This window comes from Motacilla alba, chromosome 10, assembly GCF_015832195.1.
Source record: "Motacilla alba alba isolate MOTALB_02 chromosome 10, Motacilla_alba_V1.0_pri, whole genome shotgun sequence".
Classification (NCBI taxonomy): Eukaryota; Metazoa; Chordata; class Aves; order Passeriformes; family Motacillidae; genus Motacilla; species Motacilla alba.
The window spans coordinates 6,955,143-6,976,864 of record NC_052025.1 but is presented as its reverse complement, the minus strand read 5'-3'; the positions used below and the strand labels follow the sequence as shown (position 1 = coordinate 6,976,864).

The 21,722-nt window shown below is 41.2% G+C and overlaps 1 protein-coding gene across 1 annotated transcript in view; it reads right to left on the bottom strand.

Moving 5' to 3' along the window:
• ALDH1A2 (aldehyde dehydrogenase 1 family member A2) overlaps positions 1 to 21,233 on the bottom strand; it is a 52,630-nt gene extending 31,397 nt beyond the window's left edge. The window contains exon 1 of the mRNA XM_038147336.1: positions 20,782 to 21,233. Coding sequence (XP_038003264.1) covers positions 20,782 to 20,898 — 117 coding nt within the window. The 5' untranslated portion in view covers positions 20,899 to 21,233. The remainder of the gene's footprint in view (positions 1 to 20,781) is intronic.
• Positions 21,234 to 21,722: the final 489 nt, after the last annotated feature.

Genomic DNA, 21,722 nt, shown 5'->3' with positions numbered 1-21,722 from the left:
GGCAGCCACAATTCAGTACATTTCCCTTAGAGCAGTGGTCTGTTCTTTTTAAAATAGATTAAAAAAATGTAACTCCATTCTGCTGGGATTAACACCTATCATCAGGTTTGCTAGTACACAGGACATGCATTTGTTCTTGAAATACATTTAGCCACAGGAATGAGAAATAGTGTTGTGGAATTACAAAAGAGTGCTGCAATTCAAGCTGACTGGAAGGAAAAGCTGCATGATTTTATTGACTGCTCCATTTATCCCACTGGCTTAGAAAAAGAACAGTGATAGTAAATATTTCAGATAGGACATGGGAAGTATCTATTTGGCATAAATTTAGAGCTGAAAGCAAGAGAAATTGCTACTGTTAATGGTTAATGTTAGTTTCTTCCTGTTCCACTTTCTATAAACAAGGTATTGCCTATACAAGCTCATTACTGTAAACTGAGCACATTTAAATTGGCAGTAAAATCAGAGTATTTACTCTAGTGCACAAATAAAGTACCTATCCCATGTTTTGGAACAGTTTCAAGTCTTGAAATCCAGCAGCTGGCGGCTTTACAAGCAAAGCCTTACACTTAAATAATTCACTTTTGAAAGTTTTAGGTGTTCTGTGTCAGGTAGTACCATTCAGCAGATATTCCTACCACCGAGACGCAGATTCTTTTGCAATAAATTTGCATTCACAGGGGCTTTTATAACTCTTCCAGCACTACTGACTCCAATGGCTGTTGATTAAATGTATATATCCTGTACATTTAATCTGACTTTCATTATGGCCACTTCGTAAAAATGCCATGAAATGGAGAAGCGATGACACATTGCAAGAAAAAGGAATCCCTGCAAAGCCTCAAATTGGGTTTTTTTCTCCCTTATTTATAGTGATCATGCTAAAGGCTAACTTTAAATCAGGGGGAATATTTGACAGCAAATGTTCCTATCTATGGATTATATATAACCCATCCTAAACACCAGATAAAAAAGGGGTAACCTTAGAAAAAGAAGGGCTTGCTTCCATGTAAATCATGCTACAAATTGGACAACACCCAGTGAGTTCATTGTTCAACCTCAATTGTGAAGGCTATTCACATATACTATTCCCCTGGAATCAATGTTAATTAAGGCTGACTGGGGCTATAAATCAGTCTTTGGTTTTTACAACTTAATTCAGCATTAAGCATATATATGTAAATAAAAGGTAACTGATTAACCACTTGAGTTTTCCAGGAGTTACTGAGGTAATTTGTTTTTGTTTGAGTCCTAGCGTTACCTTTTGTGATATGCAGTAGGGAGAAGAAAAAGTCTATAGTGTGTCATGCATTTGCTATGTGGCATTGTGGCAGTTAAATAATCTGGCCTGTTGGGTGCTATCAATAGCATTGTGCCAAAAGGCAAGGGGAAGAAGGGAGCACTTGAAAAATCTTGGAATACACAAATGTTTTGTTTGCCATTTACTCTCAGTAGAGGCAGTAGTGGCAGTAATGTCAGAGCAAGAAGATAAAAGGCCAACTTTGCTGCTGTACTGAGGTGTCCCTGTCAGTGCAGCGATTTAGCCAAGAACAAACCCGAGTGGCAAAGCAGCCAAGGCCTCCTGTGAATGGAGTCTGGCTGTGGCTGGTGTGCAGGGGGCAAAGGAGGAAACCAAATACCTTTGTTCCCCAGTGATGCCAAAGGGGCCAGCAGAGGAGCTGGGGGTGCAGTTGCTGGGGTGTGTGAGGTTGGAGGGGATGGGAGGGGCTGTTCCAAACAGAGCAGTGTGACAGGCCTGTGTGGAAGCTCCCAGCTGTCCCTGTGAACATGATGCCCCTTGGAGTGTCAGCATTCTCACGAGATCTCATCACACAGATCTCTGGGCAATTTCTGTTCCTTTCCAAATGAAAGACGGAAAGGGCATGGATTTTCCTAAACAGAACGGTCACATCCCTCCTGGTACTGACAATAACCTCTTGGCCATACACTCATGCTCTCACAGAACTTTTACTAGAACTTTGCAAGATAATGGTCCCACCATGTATTCACTAGGTTCAAATCCTGCCTGTGGCTCATTATATATGGCCTCTGTTGACAGAGTTCCACAGGGCTGGTCAAGAAAGCAGTCTGACTCATCCTATAGGCCAAGTGACTCTTCAGAGCCTTGGAGATACACCATCATACCAAAAATTATACAAAGGAAAAGTAAACTCCAAAGTTACAGTGTAAAAATTCCAAGCTACTTTGAAACTGCTGACATGTAGTTGGAAGAAAATCATACACTGCATTTTGCACAAGACCTGTATTTCACAAGCATTACACACTGAGTTCAATAGCATTTTGGATGCTCATCAGTTTTGAAATCAAGCCAAGAGTAAATGTTTTTAGCATAACACAAAGCAAATTTAGCTTTGCAAATAAACAGCTACAATCTCTTGTTTCAGTAGCCATCCATCCCAGCTGGCTTAGTAATAATTAGCAACTTCATGTTCATTTTAAACCATGCAGGTAATTGGAGTGATAAGTATTCAAAGAGGAAAGGATGTGTACAAACCCAGGCTAGACATTCTGGTCTGCAGTGCAGCAACAGAAAAATTTAGAGCAGGGAGAAAACATGTTTTCAACACTATTTACCAGCAAGGAAGTACTAAACAACTATCTTTATGAGTGCGTGTATAAATATAATTAATTAAAATAAAGCAAAGATCTAATACCTCCTTTGCAGCTCTTAGTTGAAGGAGCTTTAGTTTAATGGCACTTCCAATTCCCTCTGCTGTTGAGCCAGGGGCTAGCCCTGGTTTTGGGAAATGGAACTGATTTTTACATTCACTGGGGATTCCTGCATGCTTGCTGCCTCTCTTTGTTGTATTGCCTTTCCTTAAAACATACAGGGGAAAAAAAAATATTTTGGGCTCTCTTAATTCATAAGAGTAATCAACACAGGTGGCAACAATGTAACTTTTCATTTCCTTTCTTGAACATGTTCTCAAATGATGTGTGAGTGAAATGATGATCTACATTCTTAATTCGATATTGCTTAGTGATGATGTCATGAGACATTTTCTTCAGGCTCCCCAGCTGTTTAACTCAGAACTTCAGGCAGTGCACAGACAGTGGCCCTACATTCAGCTCTTTGGAGGTGGAATTATTTTCCCATGGATTTAATAAACAAGGTTTTTGTGCTGTTGCAGCTCCTAGAAATGTTTTTTGGTACAGGAAGAGGATTTTAACATCCAAATAATAATGGCTTCCCACAGGAGATTTGGTTCTGGATGAATGGAGGAAGGAATGGGAATTTCCTAACTCAATTGATTTAGTAGCTGGTTATAGTTTCATTCCATCAAAGATCTTTTTTTCATATGTGGCTTTTTCCTTAGAGAGCTTTTGACACTAAATCTGCTGGGATGGGGGAGGGGGCATCAGATGCCAAAGTACTTTATAAGAGAATCACAGCTGCTTGGCCCTCAGCATCTTCTCAGAGCTGGAGGCACTAGAAGTACATAATGGCACTTCTTTTTTAGGGGGGACAGACAACAATTTTAGAGGCATGCAAAAAATCCAGCAGCAGCATTTCCCTTGGTAAATACTGCATAAGATCCCAGATACCGGGCACCTGTGCCTCAGTCTGGTCAGGAAATTTCATATCCTTTCCCATCTCAGCAACTTCATTTCCTCTCCTTGGGAAACATTTCAAGAGTCCTAATGATTAGTACGATTGTAAGGGAATGAACTAGGTGGGATTGCCAATCAGAGGTGCAGCTTGTTTATTTTCACAGGCCTTGTTTTCTTTCACTTTTATGGCTGTCTTGATACAGCAAATCTCTCACATTCTACAGTGTGTTGTGAGGCACTCCTGGGAGTGACTGGAAACCAACAGCTGGCCATGGAATCAGCAAATCTCTGATTTATAAGAAGGTGTTAGGAAAGCAAAAGCCAATGCCAACAGTCTGCTGGCTGAATGACCAGCGATGGATCAGCAGTGCCATTGAATTTTATTTTTAAGAGGTTTGTTGAGGTGACCAGCAAGAGTCACAGCTTCTTGATGGCAGTTCACAAAAGGTGAGTAATGGGCTTCAAGGCCAACCTCCCCAGGGAGGATCCTGCTTCTGAGTCATGAATGAGCCTGTCTGGGCAGTGCCAGCGCTGTGCTGCTTTCAGGGGATAGCCCTGCTCGAGCCAAGGCAGCCTGGCTGGCCCAGCACCTCAGGACAGGTAGTTCTCATGTCGTTCATTACCCCAGAGCAGAATCATCCTCAGAAGTTACCCAGATTCGGGTTCTTTAGTGAGATGCCTTTCAGCTGTGGAGGAACTGCAATTGTAAGAGAGTAGCAGTAAACTGCAGAGGAACAACATTGCACCAAATCTAATTCGGGCAAGCAAGCTCCTGTGGGTACAGCTAGTTTTCAGCTACAAGAGGTCCAAGAGGTCCAGAGTAGAACAAAAGGAAAAAATCCAGCTGGTTTCAGTGGGAGCTGAATCAGGCCCCAGTTGAGGAAAAGGAATCAGTGGCCACAGCCTCCAGAGGGATGTTTCTACTGGGAAACAAAGCTGTTTCACTGGAAATTTGACACATGCTCTAGAGCCTGTGAGGTCTGAAAGGCCAAACAAAACCAGAATATGTTGATTTTTATTCTTCCCCTTTGGCTGCTGGGTTGTCCTTCTCTCTCCTTACTCACACCACCCCCCCCCCCCCGCCCCCCACTGTAAAAACAGAAAAAGAAAGAAAAAAGAAAAAAAAAAAAGAAAAGGAAAAAGAGCTCTGTTCTAAAGCTCTGTGTGCTGTGGGGTGCTTTATCTTTTTTAAAGTCTCATTTGGACCTCAGAGCCTGATTGAATAATGCCATAGCTTTTGGACCTGGTGTACCATAAATGTAGCTTTCCTTCATAAATGCAAGCTTGAAATTGCACTCAAGAAATCTAGAGGGCAAACTTGTGACTGTGCTGAGAAGGTTGGAGAATTTTAAACCTTCACAAACATAGTACAGCAGGAGGATCAAAAAAGTGGAATCAGAAATAAAATGCCCAAGAAGTAAGTGGTTTTGCTGTCCGTGCAGCAGTGCAGCCAGCTCTGGTACAAGTTTGTTTGTGCAAGCCCTGTCCTGTGCCAAGGGTAGGTGTCCGATGAGAAGACCAGGGTGTTTGCCTTCTCTGGGTGTTAATCCCAGGTAGCAAGGCCTGAGTCAACTCTACCAAAATTAAAGCCAGTGCTTCATACCAGTAGACTTTGGATCAGAAGCCAAGTGTTTGAAAGAGGTGACTACATCAAGGTTTGGTGACATTTCAGTCTGTGTAAATTAGTTCAGGCTTCAGTGTGGCTGACATGAGCTGGAGAAGGATTCCCATGATCGAGCCCTAATGGTGACAGGAGCTGGGGCTCTTTTCAGTCCCATAGAGGTGGGAGGAGAGGGGAAAGCAGGACCTGTCTGCAGGGGCTGCTGTCCTGCTCTGCCCACCTGGATGTTCAGGTGCTTAAAGGCAAACAGGCAAGTCCCCCACTGAGCCAGCTCACAGACAGAAGAGGTTTAGGGAATGGTATGCCAGGAAAGGGGTGTGATGGGAGAAGAAACCGGAGGAATCCAGGGTCTCTGAGCAGCAAATGGAATCAGAGAAAGGCTTGAAGCCTCCCGTCAGTCTGCTGTGAAAGTGGAATGTAACATGATTTTTTCTCCCCTATGTCCCTCATCCCTCACGCCAAATGTTTGACCTGCCTGTCTTCCTGTCTTAATTAGTCTTCTGTCTTTCTGGGAGTTGGGTCTGTTCTTCTGCAAATGGCAGCACATCAGACAGGGGAAACCTGTCATGTTTGTTTTCTAAGCTGTAGGGGGTACCCATTTGAAAAAACTCCCAGCTTATCTAAACATTTTTGTTTGTATGATTTTGAATTAGGAAGTGTGAGTAATTAGTTAAGAAGATTAAATAAGTCTTAGCAACATGCAGTAGCGTGCTTACTTTCCTCCTCCCCCCCCCAAGTATTTCCTGCACAAAACCCAGGCTGCCAAACTGTGATGATGATACCCTTTTCTGTTTTAGTTTCTCACTGTGCCACATGCTGATACAGCATCCGTTATTTCAATTCAGTCTCATTAAAGGGATTATTTTGTGCCTGGTTGTTCAAGAAAATTAATCTAAAGAGAAGAAACTTCAGATTGTATTGTCTGTTGAACTATACCCACCACAAACATTCTACTCCTTTTGGCTGCCTTATTAAACCTGTGGGAAGAAACTTTCGTTGCAGCACATAAAGGCTTTCCTCAAAGTAATTTTTACTTTTTTCAGTTAATGAAGAATTTGTCTGCTGTTAGTAGAACAATACAGGAGCAATAACATAGCTCAGGTAATATTTCATGTATTCCTAAGAAACTAAGCTGCCAAGCTTTACTTATCCTTTCATCAGTGGGACTCTTTAATTGCTGGGCAAGAACATTTACTCTCTTTAACTGCATCAAAAAACATTGCTTGTGAAACCAGGATGACTAAAAAATTAACTGTGCTTTCCATTTTCACTAATTACAAAGACAAACCATCACTGGATGAATTGGGTGAGGATGGCAGTGGTTTTTATGGAGTATGATCCTTGATGTCACTCACTGCACCTTAAAAATTGAAATAATGAAAGATTTTTTTAAAATCCACTAAATCGAGAGTGGAGAGGAGGAGTATTTGTTTATATAATCAACTATTGGGTTGTCACTGGGCTTTAATGAAGTTGTGGCTATTAAGAACTTGATCCTGGAAACCCTTCCACAAGTGCTCGTTTGAAATGGTGGGAATGAGGAGGGGTTTGTACAAACAAGACTCATATTACTCTATGTAGTCCTCCTGTGTTTTGTGTTGTTTGTGCATTGCAAGTCTTGTGTGCTCCTTATGTGTGACAGAAAACGGTGTGAGCTATTAATCTGTACATGGGAAATATGTTCTGCCATTTGGAAGAATTTAATCTCCCTTGTAGGTAACTGCCATTTTAAATGTTCATCACCAGGAACAAGTTCTTACTTAGAAATTAGCTGTGCTGCATAAATAAATATTCCTCCTAGGATTTCAGACATTATAGACAACACAGAAAAATACAATAAGCAAATTTATTGTGACTTAAAGCTCTGCCTGAGAAAATTACCTTATTACTACACATGAGAAATTGCTGGAATGTCAGCTTCAGTTGCAGTGGCCCCTTATGGCCTGATCACCCTCCCTGGCACGATAAATCACTGGCAAGATCCTTACCTTAACACGTTTGATCTCAGCTCAGCAAGACTTGGTTTTGATGTGAAGAACTCCAGATCTGTTAGGTCAGAGACAAATAGCAGAGCCACTGACCTGCAAAGTGCTAAGTCTATATTAGACCCAAGTGAGCAGCCTTAAGCTCCTGAAAAGTTTGCCTTCGCTTCTACTTTGCATCCTGAAGCTTTTCAAATATTACTGTTAGCATGTTTTGTTAATGATGCCAGAGACACTTCCTTTTGTGCTGTTCTGCATGTACAGAAGCCACAAAAAGCATGTGGTGTGAGAAGTATTATCTTGGATAAAGTGTTAGCATTATCTGCACTTTAGAGAGACATGAAATAAACCTCATTATTTATTGGTTTCTTTACTTAATTTACACAAATGGCTTGCACTGGCCTTTTTTTTACTAGACCATGCCTACTGATATCATAAATAAGGATATTCACCAGTACACCCATTAAGATGATGCAAAGTGCCTGTGTGTACATGTGTGTACATACAGAAATTCAAACTACTCCTAAAAACAAAAAACTCAGCTTGTGACATTTGCATTCAAAGTCTGAACTTTCACAAAGAACAGTTTTGTGGCCACTCAGTTTTGCAGCCTTGGTTTGAAAGTATTACTTATTGTCCTGGTTAAACAGTCACTTATCTCCACGATAGTAAGCAGGAGTGTTAGTCTACCAGAAAATTGGATGTTCTTAATGGGCTTTGGGGGAGAATAGCTTTGCATCATCAGCATTAAGTTAAATCACATTAAGTACCCACTTACAACATAGGGATTACCACTTATGACATCTTTGGTGAAAGCCTTTAAAACAAATTGTTGTTTGTTAGAAGAAGCTGTGAGATAACAATTCCCAGAAGTCTGATTTATAAATTCTTTTTGCTCAACAAGAAGATGCAAAGGAACCCAACACCTCTCATTCAATGGTGCAATGAAATCTCTCAGGCTGGAAATTCTTTTCAATAAAATGTCTTGGAAAATACTAATTTATTTACTTTAGAATATTCTTCTGGAGAGAAGAAACCGTTACCTTTCCTCAGAGTTCAGTTCTAATTTCTCCTCCAGTTCTTTCTGTTGATTAAGTAATTGCCTTTTACATGTACAAAACTGGAATAGGCCATTCTGCTTTTTATTATTCATAAGGCTGATTGGGGAGAACTGGGTTTAAACTGTCGAAGTATCCTGCTGTGCTTGGACACCTGACAGATTTACACCTCAAAGTACACTGAGGTACTAAGACTAAAACTCGAGGTGGAGTGTTCTTGCAAGAGCTGATTATAGTCTCAATCAAATAGAATACCTGAGGATATAAAAAAAAATGCCAATGTTTGATAGAATTTAAAATTTTTGTATATGACCAGCAAGTTATTCTGTATAGATATGAAGGCCTGCATGAAAAAAATGACTTTAAATAGAAACAGACTAATGACTTTCAGTATGTAAATGAAAAACATGACCCTAAAAAAAGTGGATGAGGGCAAACCCAATACCTGGTTATCCTGAGCTATCCTTGTATGAGCAAAGCGTGCTATAAGTCTTGCCAATAAAGAACCTTCTTTAAAAAACTTGAATACCCATATATGCAGTCCTGAGATCCACTCTCCCCATTTCCTTTAAAATTCACGTTTCTTTCCCCCTCTTTAACCAAACTCCATTTTTCTCTGCTGGAACCCCTTGTAATGATGCCAGAATACGGGCAAACCTCATTCGTTTCCCTGCTGTCTACAAGACAGGATTTATGCTTGTAGTGTACACAATGACACATGATCACTAAATGGCTAAAATGACAATCAAGACTTAGATTGGAGAAATTTTTCACCCAGACATTGCAAGTACGATTGATATGTAAAGGTATGGAGCCCAGTATTAATTACAGCAAACATGTCCCCCAGTACCCCACTTCTGCAAGGAGCACACCAGTGACAGCAGTTTGTGAAGGTTCATGGCATGCAGCCTTTGGCAGGTACCTGGTAAAAGGTGTAAGGCATGTTGCCAATCCAATCCAGTGAGTAATAACTAAATTCCCATGGGACCTGGCTGAAGTCAAATGTTGCTATTCCTGGTTCATTGCTTTTAGTCTCCCTAAAGACCATTTAGGCAAACAGTTGGAGGAGCTGACTACAAGGGTTCCCAGCCACAGGAAGCACTCCGGGAAAGCAGGTAAAGGCTTCTAACCAGGAAACAAGTCATCAAAGGATTTGTCCTGTTGCTCCCTCAAGGAAAGAAATGAACTGAGACAGAAAGCAAGAGCATGAACACATTGGTGTTGCATGCAGAATTCCGACATTAAAAGCAATTGTCTTGGCTGATGGGAGGAAGAGCTGTGCTGCACTGGTCAGCGGGCATGTTCTGCACTGGGCTCTGGCTTGGCATCTAAATAGGAGGCCTTTCCTTCTCCCTCCATGCTGAAGTGCCTTCCTAAAACAAAACCTTTGAGATGTGAATAGAAGCAATACCAGAACTGGAGTTCCAGTACTGTCACCGCTTTGTACTGATGGAATATTCCTCCTCCTAAAGAGAAGCACAGAGTGGAACAACATCACCAGCTTCAGCTTCATCTGAACTCATTATGCAGATCTTGCAGCAAGGAGGGCACTGCCTCCCTGACAACACTCAGAGGAACAGCAACAGAGACAACTCCTGATGAAGTGACACAGAAAGAGAGCAAAGAGCACAAAGAAAGGGGTCTTTTCATCTATACCGTGTGTTTATGTATAGTGAGTACACAGAGAACTGTGCAATTAATAAGATGCAGACATGCATTCACAGGTAAACACCAGCTCCAAAATTCATCTGTATTGCCACTTCCCAGAATACCATGTACAAAAATAGAGGCTTGATCTTCTTGTAGTCTGGCTGGTTTAGCAAGAGATCCTGCCTCTGACACTGACCTACTGTCTGAGTTAGTCATGGTTACACTCCCACAAATTTAAACTCCCCCATCTGTGAAGGAACCTTGTCACAGTTTTACAGTGAGGCTGAATCAATTAATGCCTTCTGAAAGATGTGATGGAGCAGAATATTAACACTTGCAATTGAGTGATACCAGCTAAAAACATCTTAAGTAATGTAACAAATGGATTTAAAAACCACTATCAAAGGGTTGTACCACCAAGACTCCGAGGCCATCATCAGCATAGTTATAGCACATTTAATGTTAGTCTTATATCACTGTTTCAAATTAATAGTGAAAAAAGCAGAGCTTGATTTTCACCTCTTAGGTAAACAGCATCCAATAAACATCACAAAAGAGAAGAGGCTGTTAAGTAGTTGGTAAAGAAAATGTGATAAGGACAAAAAGCGGAAGACCAACAAAATGTCGGCACTGATGGAAAAGGGGGTAAAGGCTTAGCCAGATATCCTGAAAAACAACTGTGCTTGTTTCTCAAGGTCTGTGCAGGCCATTCTGGTACAGGACTGCTGTAACAGTGTGTCACAACCGAAGCCACTGGAAAAAAAAGTCCCTTGATTTGGAAGGTAGGTGGTAATTTCTTGCTAGTTTTGACAAACTCAAGAATAAACTATTTCTGTTACAGCTGAAAAAAAACATAAGCAAATGTAAAATGCATATGTTATGGTAAGCTTTGAAAATATCCAGTAGAACCAGAACAGTGCTTTTATGTCTGGGTGCAAAGAATGTTTAAAATATACTCCAAATATGTTTCAGACAACAAAATGAAGTGGTTCCTTAAAAAAAAAACCAACGAAATCTATGTATCCACCTGTCAGTTACATAAATGCTTTCTCAAATCAATTTGACAATATAAAGAAGTATTAAACCCAGTTTAAAATTAAATTCTATTTTAAGGACATTTTACACTAGCAGACTGGTAAATAAAAGTGAGGTGCAGCGTCATGGGAAGTGCTTTTGCAATTGAGTTGAAAAGACTTTACAGGGTTTTTCAACTAACTAGATCACAATTTTCATCTAGGTCATCTTATAGTTGGGAAATAAAAGCGCAAGTGCCTATAAACCAGCCTAAGAAAGCCGAGTGTGAAAATGGGTGATCTGGATTGTATCATCACTGAGAGGAAAAAACAGCGGTTTTTGAGCATAAGGAGATGAGAATTATCAGAAGCATACCACACTTTTTATGTGTAAGCTGTGTAGGGAGGACAAGTCAGGCTGCAGAGGGGGGAGCAGCTCTGTGTGTGCAACGCTTTGCGTGGGCACTGCTCGGAGGGGAGAAATAACACAAAACACGGACCCAAGGATGTAGAAGCAGTGGAGAGCGTGAAGGATAATAGCTGGAGTGAGGTACTGACTTCAAAATAACAGCAACAGAAATGACATTGCAGCGGTACTGAAGAGGAAGAAGAGTATGAAGGCAGTAAGGCTGGAGCCAAAATAAGTCCGTATTAGTTCAGTGAAAGCTGCACTGAGATAATGTGTAGAGAACAGAGTTTTCTGTATCCTAATGTAAACAACATTTGACATAGTCCTGTCAAGGACTAAAAATTGTGTCTGAACCCCTGAGAAATGGTTACCATGTAAATAATTCCAGCTTCATTGCAGGAGAGAAACACATGAAGAAGCCATACTCTCTGGGATACTAAACTTCAAGAACCAGATTTTTTTTAAAGAGGAAGTAACTTAGAAACTCCCTGCTTGAAGCTCGGAAATTAAAATCCATAGAATCAGCATGGAGGCTTAAGAATGTGAAAGAGTCAAAAACAATTTGCATTCCCAAGGTTAAAAACGGGAAGCACAAGGAAGAAAATAAATGGGGTGGCAAAGAAGGAAGATATGAGGGGAAAAGTAGGCTGGAAAACACAAAGACTGCAAACAGAAAAAATAAAAATTGTTACTAAACATACTAAATATTCTGAAGAAAATTACTGCAAAGGTAACAGAAATAAAACAGCCAAGAGAAGCCTAAATTAAATAAATAAGCAGATACGGTCTGTGGGAGGGTCACTGGATTCTGAACACAACCTAGCTATGGAAGGGAGACTGAAGATAATTCCGAGGTGGCTGCTTATTTTGGGGAGATCCTTATTTGGCTATCCCAAAGTAGATATTTCTGTTCAAAAATTAGAAAAGCAGAGCCACTAGTTGGAAGACTGGAAAATGACAGGTAAAAATACTAGTTCTGGGGAATCATCTTTACTAAAACCCTAACAACCTTAAGGGCTGAATCCAGGACAGGCCCAGTGCTTCACTCCCAATTGTGCTGCAAGGAGTTGAAATAAAGTTCCTGAAATAAAAAGAAATCCTGAATGCTAATGCATCCTGAAATCTACTGCATCAACTCTTCCAGTTTTCAAAAGGCATCAGGAATTGCATAAAAGCCACTTAGATTGTACCAGGGTGATGGTGGGGGTGATGAGGAGGAGGATGATGATGCATTAAGTGATGTTTCTCCCATGAAGCTCCCACAGCACAGACCTGGAAGGATCTTCCAATTAAAGAGATCTATTTCAGATGAAATGTACATTTGACTTTCTAACCAGCTTCAGTCACTTGGGGCCAAATTTAAGGCATGCTGACCTACTCACAAGAGGATAAGATCAGCCTTTATAAGACAGTCTAAAACTACCTGTATTTACACAGCATGGTAAATAGCTCTGCTTCGGAAAGAAATCAGTCTCATATAGAGATAAGACCTTACCTGTGTAAATACATGTCTTTGGAATTTCTGTCTGGAAAGGCACTTTCTGATAGTTTCTGAGTAAAACCCAAGGGATTTAGTGTAATCATTGCCACAGGACCAGAGCATGGTAAGAGGACAGTGTCCCCCTGGCATCCTCTTTCCAAGTTCAGCAAAGGGGCTGCAGCCTTTTTTACCATGCAACACTTCCAGGATTTTCGTGACTTTCCAAATTGATTTTTTTGTAACTCACTATATTTAAATTAGGGCATATATTTAAATTAGGGCAATCCATATGGAAATTACCAAACATATCCTTTCTGTAACCACACCACCTGCTGTAGGCCCCTCACAGCTGTCCCACAGCATCCCTTAGATTTTGAGTTCAATTCAAAGTCTTCATTACCTACGAATCTCTCACAGATAAAGGTCTATACACTCTAGTGCTCAGTGTGGTCCCAGTGTTTTAGCCTATAGCTGAAGCCAACTGAGATTGAGCCGACCACAAACATTTTCACTTGGGTCACAGAACACGATGTCATTGGTTCTCTGCAGTATTTCCCCATTTCAGACCAATAAAGCTGGAATGCATTATGTTTCAAGTCATTGATATAGTTCACCAGGCTCTCTATGAAAGGCACTGACTCCAAGTAATCAAGGATTAGCTTCTTTTTTTTTCTTTTTTCGTTTGGGAGACTTTTGCAGCAATGCTTTTGGAGCAACACTTTGATGTGGCTTCGCATATCACACTTTTAGTAATGAAGTGCTCCTAAACCTTAGTTCACCATGTGACTTAGCATTGATGTGTTGTATTCATGTCACAAAGGTAGCTCGCTGTTTACACAAAAGACTGATGAATAGAAATATGGTTTTGGACAAATTCTGAAATAGGGAACTTGTGTTATGGAGAAAACTAGATAGGAATGGGCAGTTTGAACAGCAATTCATTTGCTAAACATAACAGTAATGAATGATTGAGCTCTTGGATGACAATCAGTGTTTAGACTTAATTGTTCTCTGCATAGTACTTGCTAGTAAATGTTCACACAGCTATCCATGCACTTTCTGTGCTTTAAGTAGGGATGTCTTGTTCCTTGTCTGTGGATTCCTCACTAGAGAACTGCACAGAACTGCAGCTTTCTGAAGATTTTTTAAACCTCTACACATCTGCGCTTATATTACATTTACATAGCTTCCTTATGATGTTGTCTTTGTTTAATTGCATTTTTGTATGCTGTTTCTTTCAGCTGAACTAGATTTGATATATTGGTTACTTGTTTCAAGGAATGAGTTCTACTCCTACAAAAACCCCAAACAGATAAAAAGCAGTGGGTTTTTTTTAGAATTGGGGAGAATAAAAGAATTTTCAAAAAATAAATAGAGGAATGCCACAGTCCAGCCTTACAAAAGATAGCTACAAAACTGTAAAAGAAGAAATATGACTTTATGCAAGGCTGACAAAGAATTTATGATATGGACCACTGAACTCATCTTTTGTCATTTATCTCTGTAAATGTGTAAGATTTCTTGGAAGATAGTCAAATGAGAAGCCGAGATGAATCAGTGGATACAACTTATTTAGACTTTAAAAAGGCTTTTGATGATAAAGTCCTTAGCAAGAGGCTATTAAGGAAAGTTAGCAACCATATGGTGAAAGATAAAGTCCTGCCATGGATTAAAAAGTGGTTAAGAGATAAGATAAAAAGACTGGAAATAAATGGATAATTCTCCCTGGAAAGAGGTTAATAGCAAGGTGCCCCTTCATTACTGTGACTGGCAATCAATATCTTGGCTCACCTGCCTTTGCAGATCATTAATAGTAAGGTACAGAATTTGTAGATAAAAATGTTCAGGCTAATCAGAGTATTGCAGAAAATATTACTGGGGCTGAAGTTAAATGACATTTGGGCAACTCAAGGGAGATGAAATCTGCCAAAGGCAGGAAATGCCAAGCCTCTTGGAAGGAAGGGTTCAGACAACTTCTGGATGCTGATCTGTGCCATGATTTGCAATGTCCATGAACAGCTCACTGAAGGGAACTGTCCATGTGCGTTGTAAAGGAAAGAGAATTACTGGATCTGGTGGGTCCATGGTGTGGTCCTCCCAGGTAGCTTATGGCAGTGAATAACTTCAAACTGGCAGAGCCCATTAAGATCTGCTGGGAACAATTTTGCATCTCCTCAGGGAGATAAACAAGCTGCATCAAGAATTTTTGGACAGTGGTATTTATTAGAAAATGCAGATCTACAAGATAAAAATGTAATATGGAAATACACCAGAACTGGTCAACTTCTGTGGGAAATCTTTCTGAAGGACAAAATGAAGCAGAGAATTAATGAGGGAATTTTTTTTTTTGGTCAGAATGAAAGAGTGTGAGAGCGTGTGTTGTCCCCTGCTCTTGTCCAACATCATGATTATTCTTGAAGCAAAGACTCGAATCCTACTTTTCCTTCATTAGTGTCCTGCCTACTGGGCTATAAAGCTGATGTCTGAGACCTCATAAATACTTAGAAGTAAATTATCCAACAGCAGATGATGTGAAATTCTTCCCAAATACAGGCAAAGTTGGCAAAATTTGGACCTATTCTCCATGAAAAATTAGGGATCTGTCTTAAAGTTTCTGCTCTGCTTGCTTCAGAGCAGGGCTATGAATTTGTCTGCCTTTCAACTCAGGCAAGTGCTCTGATTATTACTGGCCTTCTGGTTTTGGTCTGCAAATAAATACATGGATCTTTTGCATTTGAATACTTGAAGTGTTAAACATTTTTTGCAATGAGAAAATCAATGAGAAAGTCTTTCAGTGCATCATCTGACCCTACCAACCAGACAGAGTCAGCAATATATTACTGTACAGCTTGGTGCATTAAACCAGGGGGCATTTTTCCTGAAGATCCAGCAGATTCAGCACAGTAAGAGGTCACTGCTGCCATAGTTACCTCTCAGTAACACAGCAGTCTGCCACAGTTCTCTAGCTGGGGCCAGTTCAGCCCCGTGCTTTCTGTGTTTTTAAGGCTCATGGCTTTGTGGCTGTACTGGAATAAGCAAAGGCAGGGACTGGACACATGTAAGGCTGTGCTTGTTTCTTGTGCCCTCATGCAGAACTTGGGTAAACTGGGTTTGTGCAGAAGACCATAAAGTTTTGGGTAGAAAGAATAATCCCATATTCAGGCTACTAATTGGAAGGAATTGCATAAATATTTTCTGATCACTATCTGAGTTGATGGATTGTAATACTAAAAACAAGGTATGAATACACTGGAAGAGAATTCAAACTGGAGATTTAAACAACAGTAAATCTGCATACAGTATACACACTGAAACATCATATGGGATGATACAGAGCAGCATCCCTAGTGTCAGCATCAGATGCTGAAGTGTTCCACAAAGGGGTAAAGTAGCTGTTCTATCTGTCTACTCTTCATGTAAACTTGTCTAATTTTCTGTGCCCCATCTTTTGTAAAAGAACTGTGCTCACCTAGGTGACCCAAAAGCCAAGCTGTTTTTTTTCAGGCATCGCTCAGTGGATCTGACTTCAAAAGGCACCAAAGTAGCTCATTCAGGGAAAGACAGATGGGAAAGTGCATGTATTCCTCACTTACCTGAGTTTTGCCAAAGCTTGTCTTCTGTTCAAAAAATAACAAAGCTTCTGCATACTATTAATCTAAATAAAATAGATTTCCTGCCTTCTATTGTAATGTCAGTCTAGAATTTTATCTGGAAAACATGTGCTGGAAATTTTAATGGAAAGGGTAATGCCAAGGAAGTGCAATGGGAATGAATATACTGAAACCTAGCAATAAAATACTTCAAATCCAGATGCTTATCATATCACAATTTGAGATGTATTTGTTATCATTTGTCACCCAGAGGCAGTTTGCCTATACTTTATACAACTCCTGTATGCAGCTTTCTGTTGCAGTGCTGGGTAGTTTACCTGGCCTGCGTATAGAAACGGAACAGATTTTAGCTGTGGTGTAAGGGTTTTTGTAAGGCAAACCCACTTAGACAGGACAAAGAAGATATGGTTGTCAGCTAAATCACAGGCTGTTAATAGAGAAATGTTTCATGTGCCTCCTCACTGCCACTGCGCTGTAACTTCATCCCTTTAGGGCACCTCTTTCTAAAAAGCTCTCAAAACCACAATTCTTCAGCTTTTCCTTATGCTAAACTTGTTCAGCTCTTGCTCAGACTTAAATCAGTTGGCAAGCAAGAAACAAAACTTAAAACATCCATCTGGATTAGTGTGCCCAACACGATGCAAACTGAGAATGTTTATTCACTCAGCTACCTGATGTTGTGACAGAGCTGCAACAGGACAGAGCCCTGGGGTCCTCATTCTATACCAGGCTGTCCTTGAAAGAGTCAACATGACTTAGTAAAACCACGATGAAAATATTTTGTAAAGCAGATGTGATTATGCCATTATAACATGATTATAACAAAGGAAGGACAGCCACATCCTGCAGAAACACCTTTAGCTCCTCAAATGGAGACAGCAGGAGGGAAATGCTGCAAAGGGCTCAACCCAGCAGGCTGATTCCATATCTACTGTCAGATACTTGGGAGACAGTCTTGGGAGGGAAAATGGAGTTTCATAAAAGTTTTACAGAGGGAGGCATCAGTGTAACAGTGCGAACCCTCTGGCCACCCTCAGAAGCTGTCAGGTTCTCTGGGCTGTGCTCCCTATCCTAAACATGCCAATGACATGTCCTCAGCAGACATTACACTACTGCTTCTCTCACACATCTGATATTTCTGGAACAGCCGTTCTGGGAGAGTTTCTGACACAAAGCTGACTTTTGTAGAAGCGTGACTTATTCCCAGGGGGAGGGCTGGATCCCCTTCCTACCTATGAGCCCCCTTACATATGGAGCACAGCACTGCCAGCACGCTCCTGACAAGCCTGAGGAGGGCTTGCTGTGCCTCAGGGCTGTGGAACAACCTCATTCCGTGCAGTACTCCAAGATGCCCTATTCTGCAGACGCAATCTCTCCCCAAATGTTAACGTTAAAAAGTAAAGAGTTACAGAGTCATCCCAGTGAAAAGAGAGATAATCCCAAATGTAGCGGTTCTAGTACTTGCCAGCCACACAAAACTTAACCCTGTGTGCTTGAACACTCACCTGCATGTCTGGTTCACATCCTGCTCACCAGTTCTTATTACACACATCTACAACACTTTATTTTTCACAGACTGTGCCAAGGTATTAAAAAACTAGGAAAAATATTTCTAATGACTGTTTTTTTAAAGCCGCATAGGCTGACTTCCCATACTGAAGTCCCAATAGCTACTGCTACACATCTTACATAAAACCATGGCACTGGGTAATTTCCATCCCTAAATCATGTTTTTTCTGACCTATCCAAACATACATTGCCTCTGGGTGCTCTGTCAGGTGTATGGATCGGAAGGACTTCACATACAGTTTTCTGCTTATTTCAATAAACTTACCACAGTAATATTTCACAAGTTTTAATAATTCTGCTAAATAATCGAATAAATGAGAATTACACAGGTGATATTTGTTTCACCTATGTAGATGGAAGGAGTTTTCATAGCAACCCCAAGGGTAATGCAGTTATTAAAAGATTAATTAATAATTTTCTTTTTCCCAGTACGTATTAAAAATCTTTAACAAAACTCACTTAGGGAATCCTGGAATTTTAACATGTTCTACCCAAAACAGCCTGTCTAGTTACCAACTTCAGAATTACAGAAATAGAATTTAATTGGCAAAATATATTTAATTTTTTTTCACTAAGTTTAAATGTTCATAGATACTTCTATTTCTCATAAAGAATTAACTCCCAAATGGCTACATTTTTACATTCATAGACACCTGTAATAAAGAGCTCAAGAATTCTGTGTCCTGGTTGTGTATTTAAAATTCCCAGCTAACAAGCAGGAGAGAGACTGCTAGGAATGCTTACAGATGTCTGATTTTACAAGGTCTGGGGTTGTTGTTTTCTTTTTTTTTTTTTTCCTTGCTAAAGTGCTTTAGTCTAATGTTATTTATTGTTTATGGAAGTTGTTTGTCATTTAGGACATGAAGTGACCACTCCCTCAAAAGAAAGAATCAAGTTACAATCCATTATTTCATTTTTTGATTGTTTTTCTTTGTAATAGGTGGGAAAGTGGATCCAGGATAAAAGTCCTGCCCAAGACAAAACTCCAAGCTGAAGACTCCAATTATCTATAAATCACTTGAATTTCCTGCAGAGAAAGAGAAAAAGGAGGAAAGAGCGAGACAGACAGAAAAACAGAGACAGAGGATATGCCAAGTGAAACATTTGATACCTGTCCTAAACCAAAATTTTCTCAAAAGCAACCAGGAGTTACCTGATATCTCAAACCCAAGCTTAGAAGAAACACGTTGCTGTTGATTTTGGCTTAATGTGGAAATGAAATAACTTTCTTTTAATTGTTCCATTAGTATAAAACGTGTAACATTTTAGATCTGAGATGATGGAATCATGCATTGATTTATTAAAGGTCACTGAACATTCTCACAGAAAGAAAGCTATGATTGTTGATGAATGCTGTCCTTTTCAAAGGTTTTTAGAAACAATTCTCCAGTTTTAGAACAGAGAAATGCAAGTACATTTATGATGCAAACTGGCTGTGATACTACTCTCAAGTATTTCCCACAAAACCCGCCTGAAGCACAGCTCACACCGAAACCAGCAATGAACAAAATTCATGCCAAATACTCTTGCACAGTATGATTGCTCCCGAGGTGTAGCACTAAGCAGCATCCAATAATTGCATTCCTTACTTATTTAACTATTTTAAAAGAATTTATGAGCAAGAACCCATATGCATTTTTAGATTTGCATACTGCAGTTTGCATTAAAATGTAATGAAATTTAAAATATTTGACTTTCCTCTGAAATATTCTTCTAGAACAAGGAATTGCTGTAACAAATTAGAAGACAAATTAATTTTGAGACTCGCTAAAAAAAAAGAGAAAAGATGAAAAGCTTTTAAAGTGATGATATGGAAGAAAAAATTACACTACATCGGCCAAAATGAGTCTCCTATCAGCATTAAAGCTCCTGAAGTTGTATTTCCAGTAGATAAAAATGTTATCACCTTTTTCCTGTGCTGATGTGCTTATTTTCCTATTAAGTTACTTGGTAATTAGAAACAAAGTCTGACACATTGTAATCTGTTTATACAATAGATCTGAAACCTCTCCAACAGAAATTAAAACATTCTTTAAAGATACTGAAGATGCAAAGATTAAAAATATATAAACGAATTTTAGAAAGCAAAATGCATTTACAAACAAATGACAGTTTTTAAAGCCCATTTTAATCAACAAAACCAATTTAGTCTCATAAGACACGACAGAAACCCAGCAGATTTTTCTACATTTCTACAGTGGGTTTGTTCTTAACCCTCTCTTTATGAAAATCACTCTTAAAGGTTTGTAGGAAAAACATGCCTTCTCGCAATATTGTTCAAGGGTGTAATTAAGAATCACAGAAGTTCGTGGAGACCTGTTCCAGTGCTGTAACAACCTGGTAGTATTAAGAGTCCTCCAGGAAATGTAAAAGAGTCCCTTGGGCACACAGGGTAATTCAAGAAAGAAAACGTTTTTATTTTCTGATTGAGATACTCAGGTATGTATAGTAATGTCCTCTGAAGTACATCAAAAGCAACCAAAACATACCCGAGAACTACTGATTTTGCACTGAAAATAAACCCCAACGGCTCTGTAGAAAACAGTACATTTACAGAGAAGTGGCAAAGCCAGTCTCAGCAGATCTAATTTGCTTTTTATTATCCTGTGGTTTTTCAGATGATTACAGGGCTAAAAATCTTTTCCTTTTATTACAGATTCAAGACAGTCTTTTAGCAGTTGTTTTTTGTTGGTTTTTTTTTTAATATCTCTACACTCACGTTGGGTAGGGCAGAATGAAACTGATTTTAAGCAAAATCCCTCCTTTGGAGAGAAAACCATTAATTTCTCTGCCAGAACAAACGAACACAACTTACCTTGGTGTATTTGATTTCAAGGTTGAGAGTGGGAGAAGGCAGCAGATGCAGAGATGCCATCAGAGCTGCAGGATCTGCCTTCACCTCCCCTGGCATCTCAATTTTACTGGAAGTCATAGTCTTGGGGGGGTTTTATAATACCACCGAGCCCCCCGCTCTGCCCTGATGCTGTGTTGTGTTTTGGGTTGGTCCCCCCCTCCAAAGCCCAGCGCTGAAGATGTTGCTCTCCTCCTCTGTATATAGGCAGGTGTCAAGCCGGGTCTCTTCTTATTGGACATGGGGGCAGAGGCAGGGGGGCAGGTCCATCCTACCTAGGGCGAGAGCGGCACAGCCCCGCTCACTGCGGCGCAGCCTCCCCGGGCCTCCGGCCCCGCGCCCCGGCCCGTCCCGACCGGGGGATTCCCGGCACCCCGCGGGAGCACGGAGCTCCGGGCGCGGCCGGCGGCCCGCCGCCCGAGGAGCGGAACCGGGGAACGGCCGCGGGGAGCGGAGTCCCCGGGACCGCCGTGCTCCCCCTCGGCTCCCCGGGGCCGGGCGGGGAGGCGCCGCGGCCGGGAGAGACCAGTCCCGGCTCCGGCCCCGCCCGGGGCATCCCGCGGGGAGCCCGGGCGGCCCCAACTCGACACAGGCTGGGCATCCCCGGCCGCGGCGGGGGTAGCGGCGTAGGGGGAGCCACCGGGCTGCACTGGAGAAGCCCCGTCGGGCCGAGGTGACCGGGGCACGGTGACCGGGGCACGGTGCTCCGCCGGCGGCGCTGCCCGGCAGCGCGGCCCCAGACCGGCGGCTGCGCTCGGGCGCGGAGCCGACGGGGCAGGGCGGGCGACCCCTCGCGGGACCCGGGCCGAGGCGCGGAGAGGGCACGGGCAGGGCGCAGCCTGGGCGGCAGCGTGTCCGTGCCCGCTCCCCGCCCGGCCACCGCGGCTCGCTGCCGTCCCGGGCCG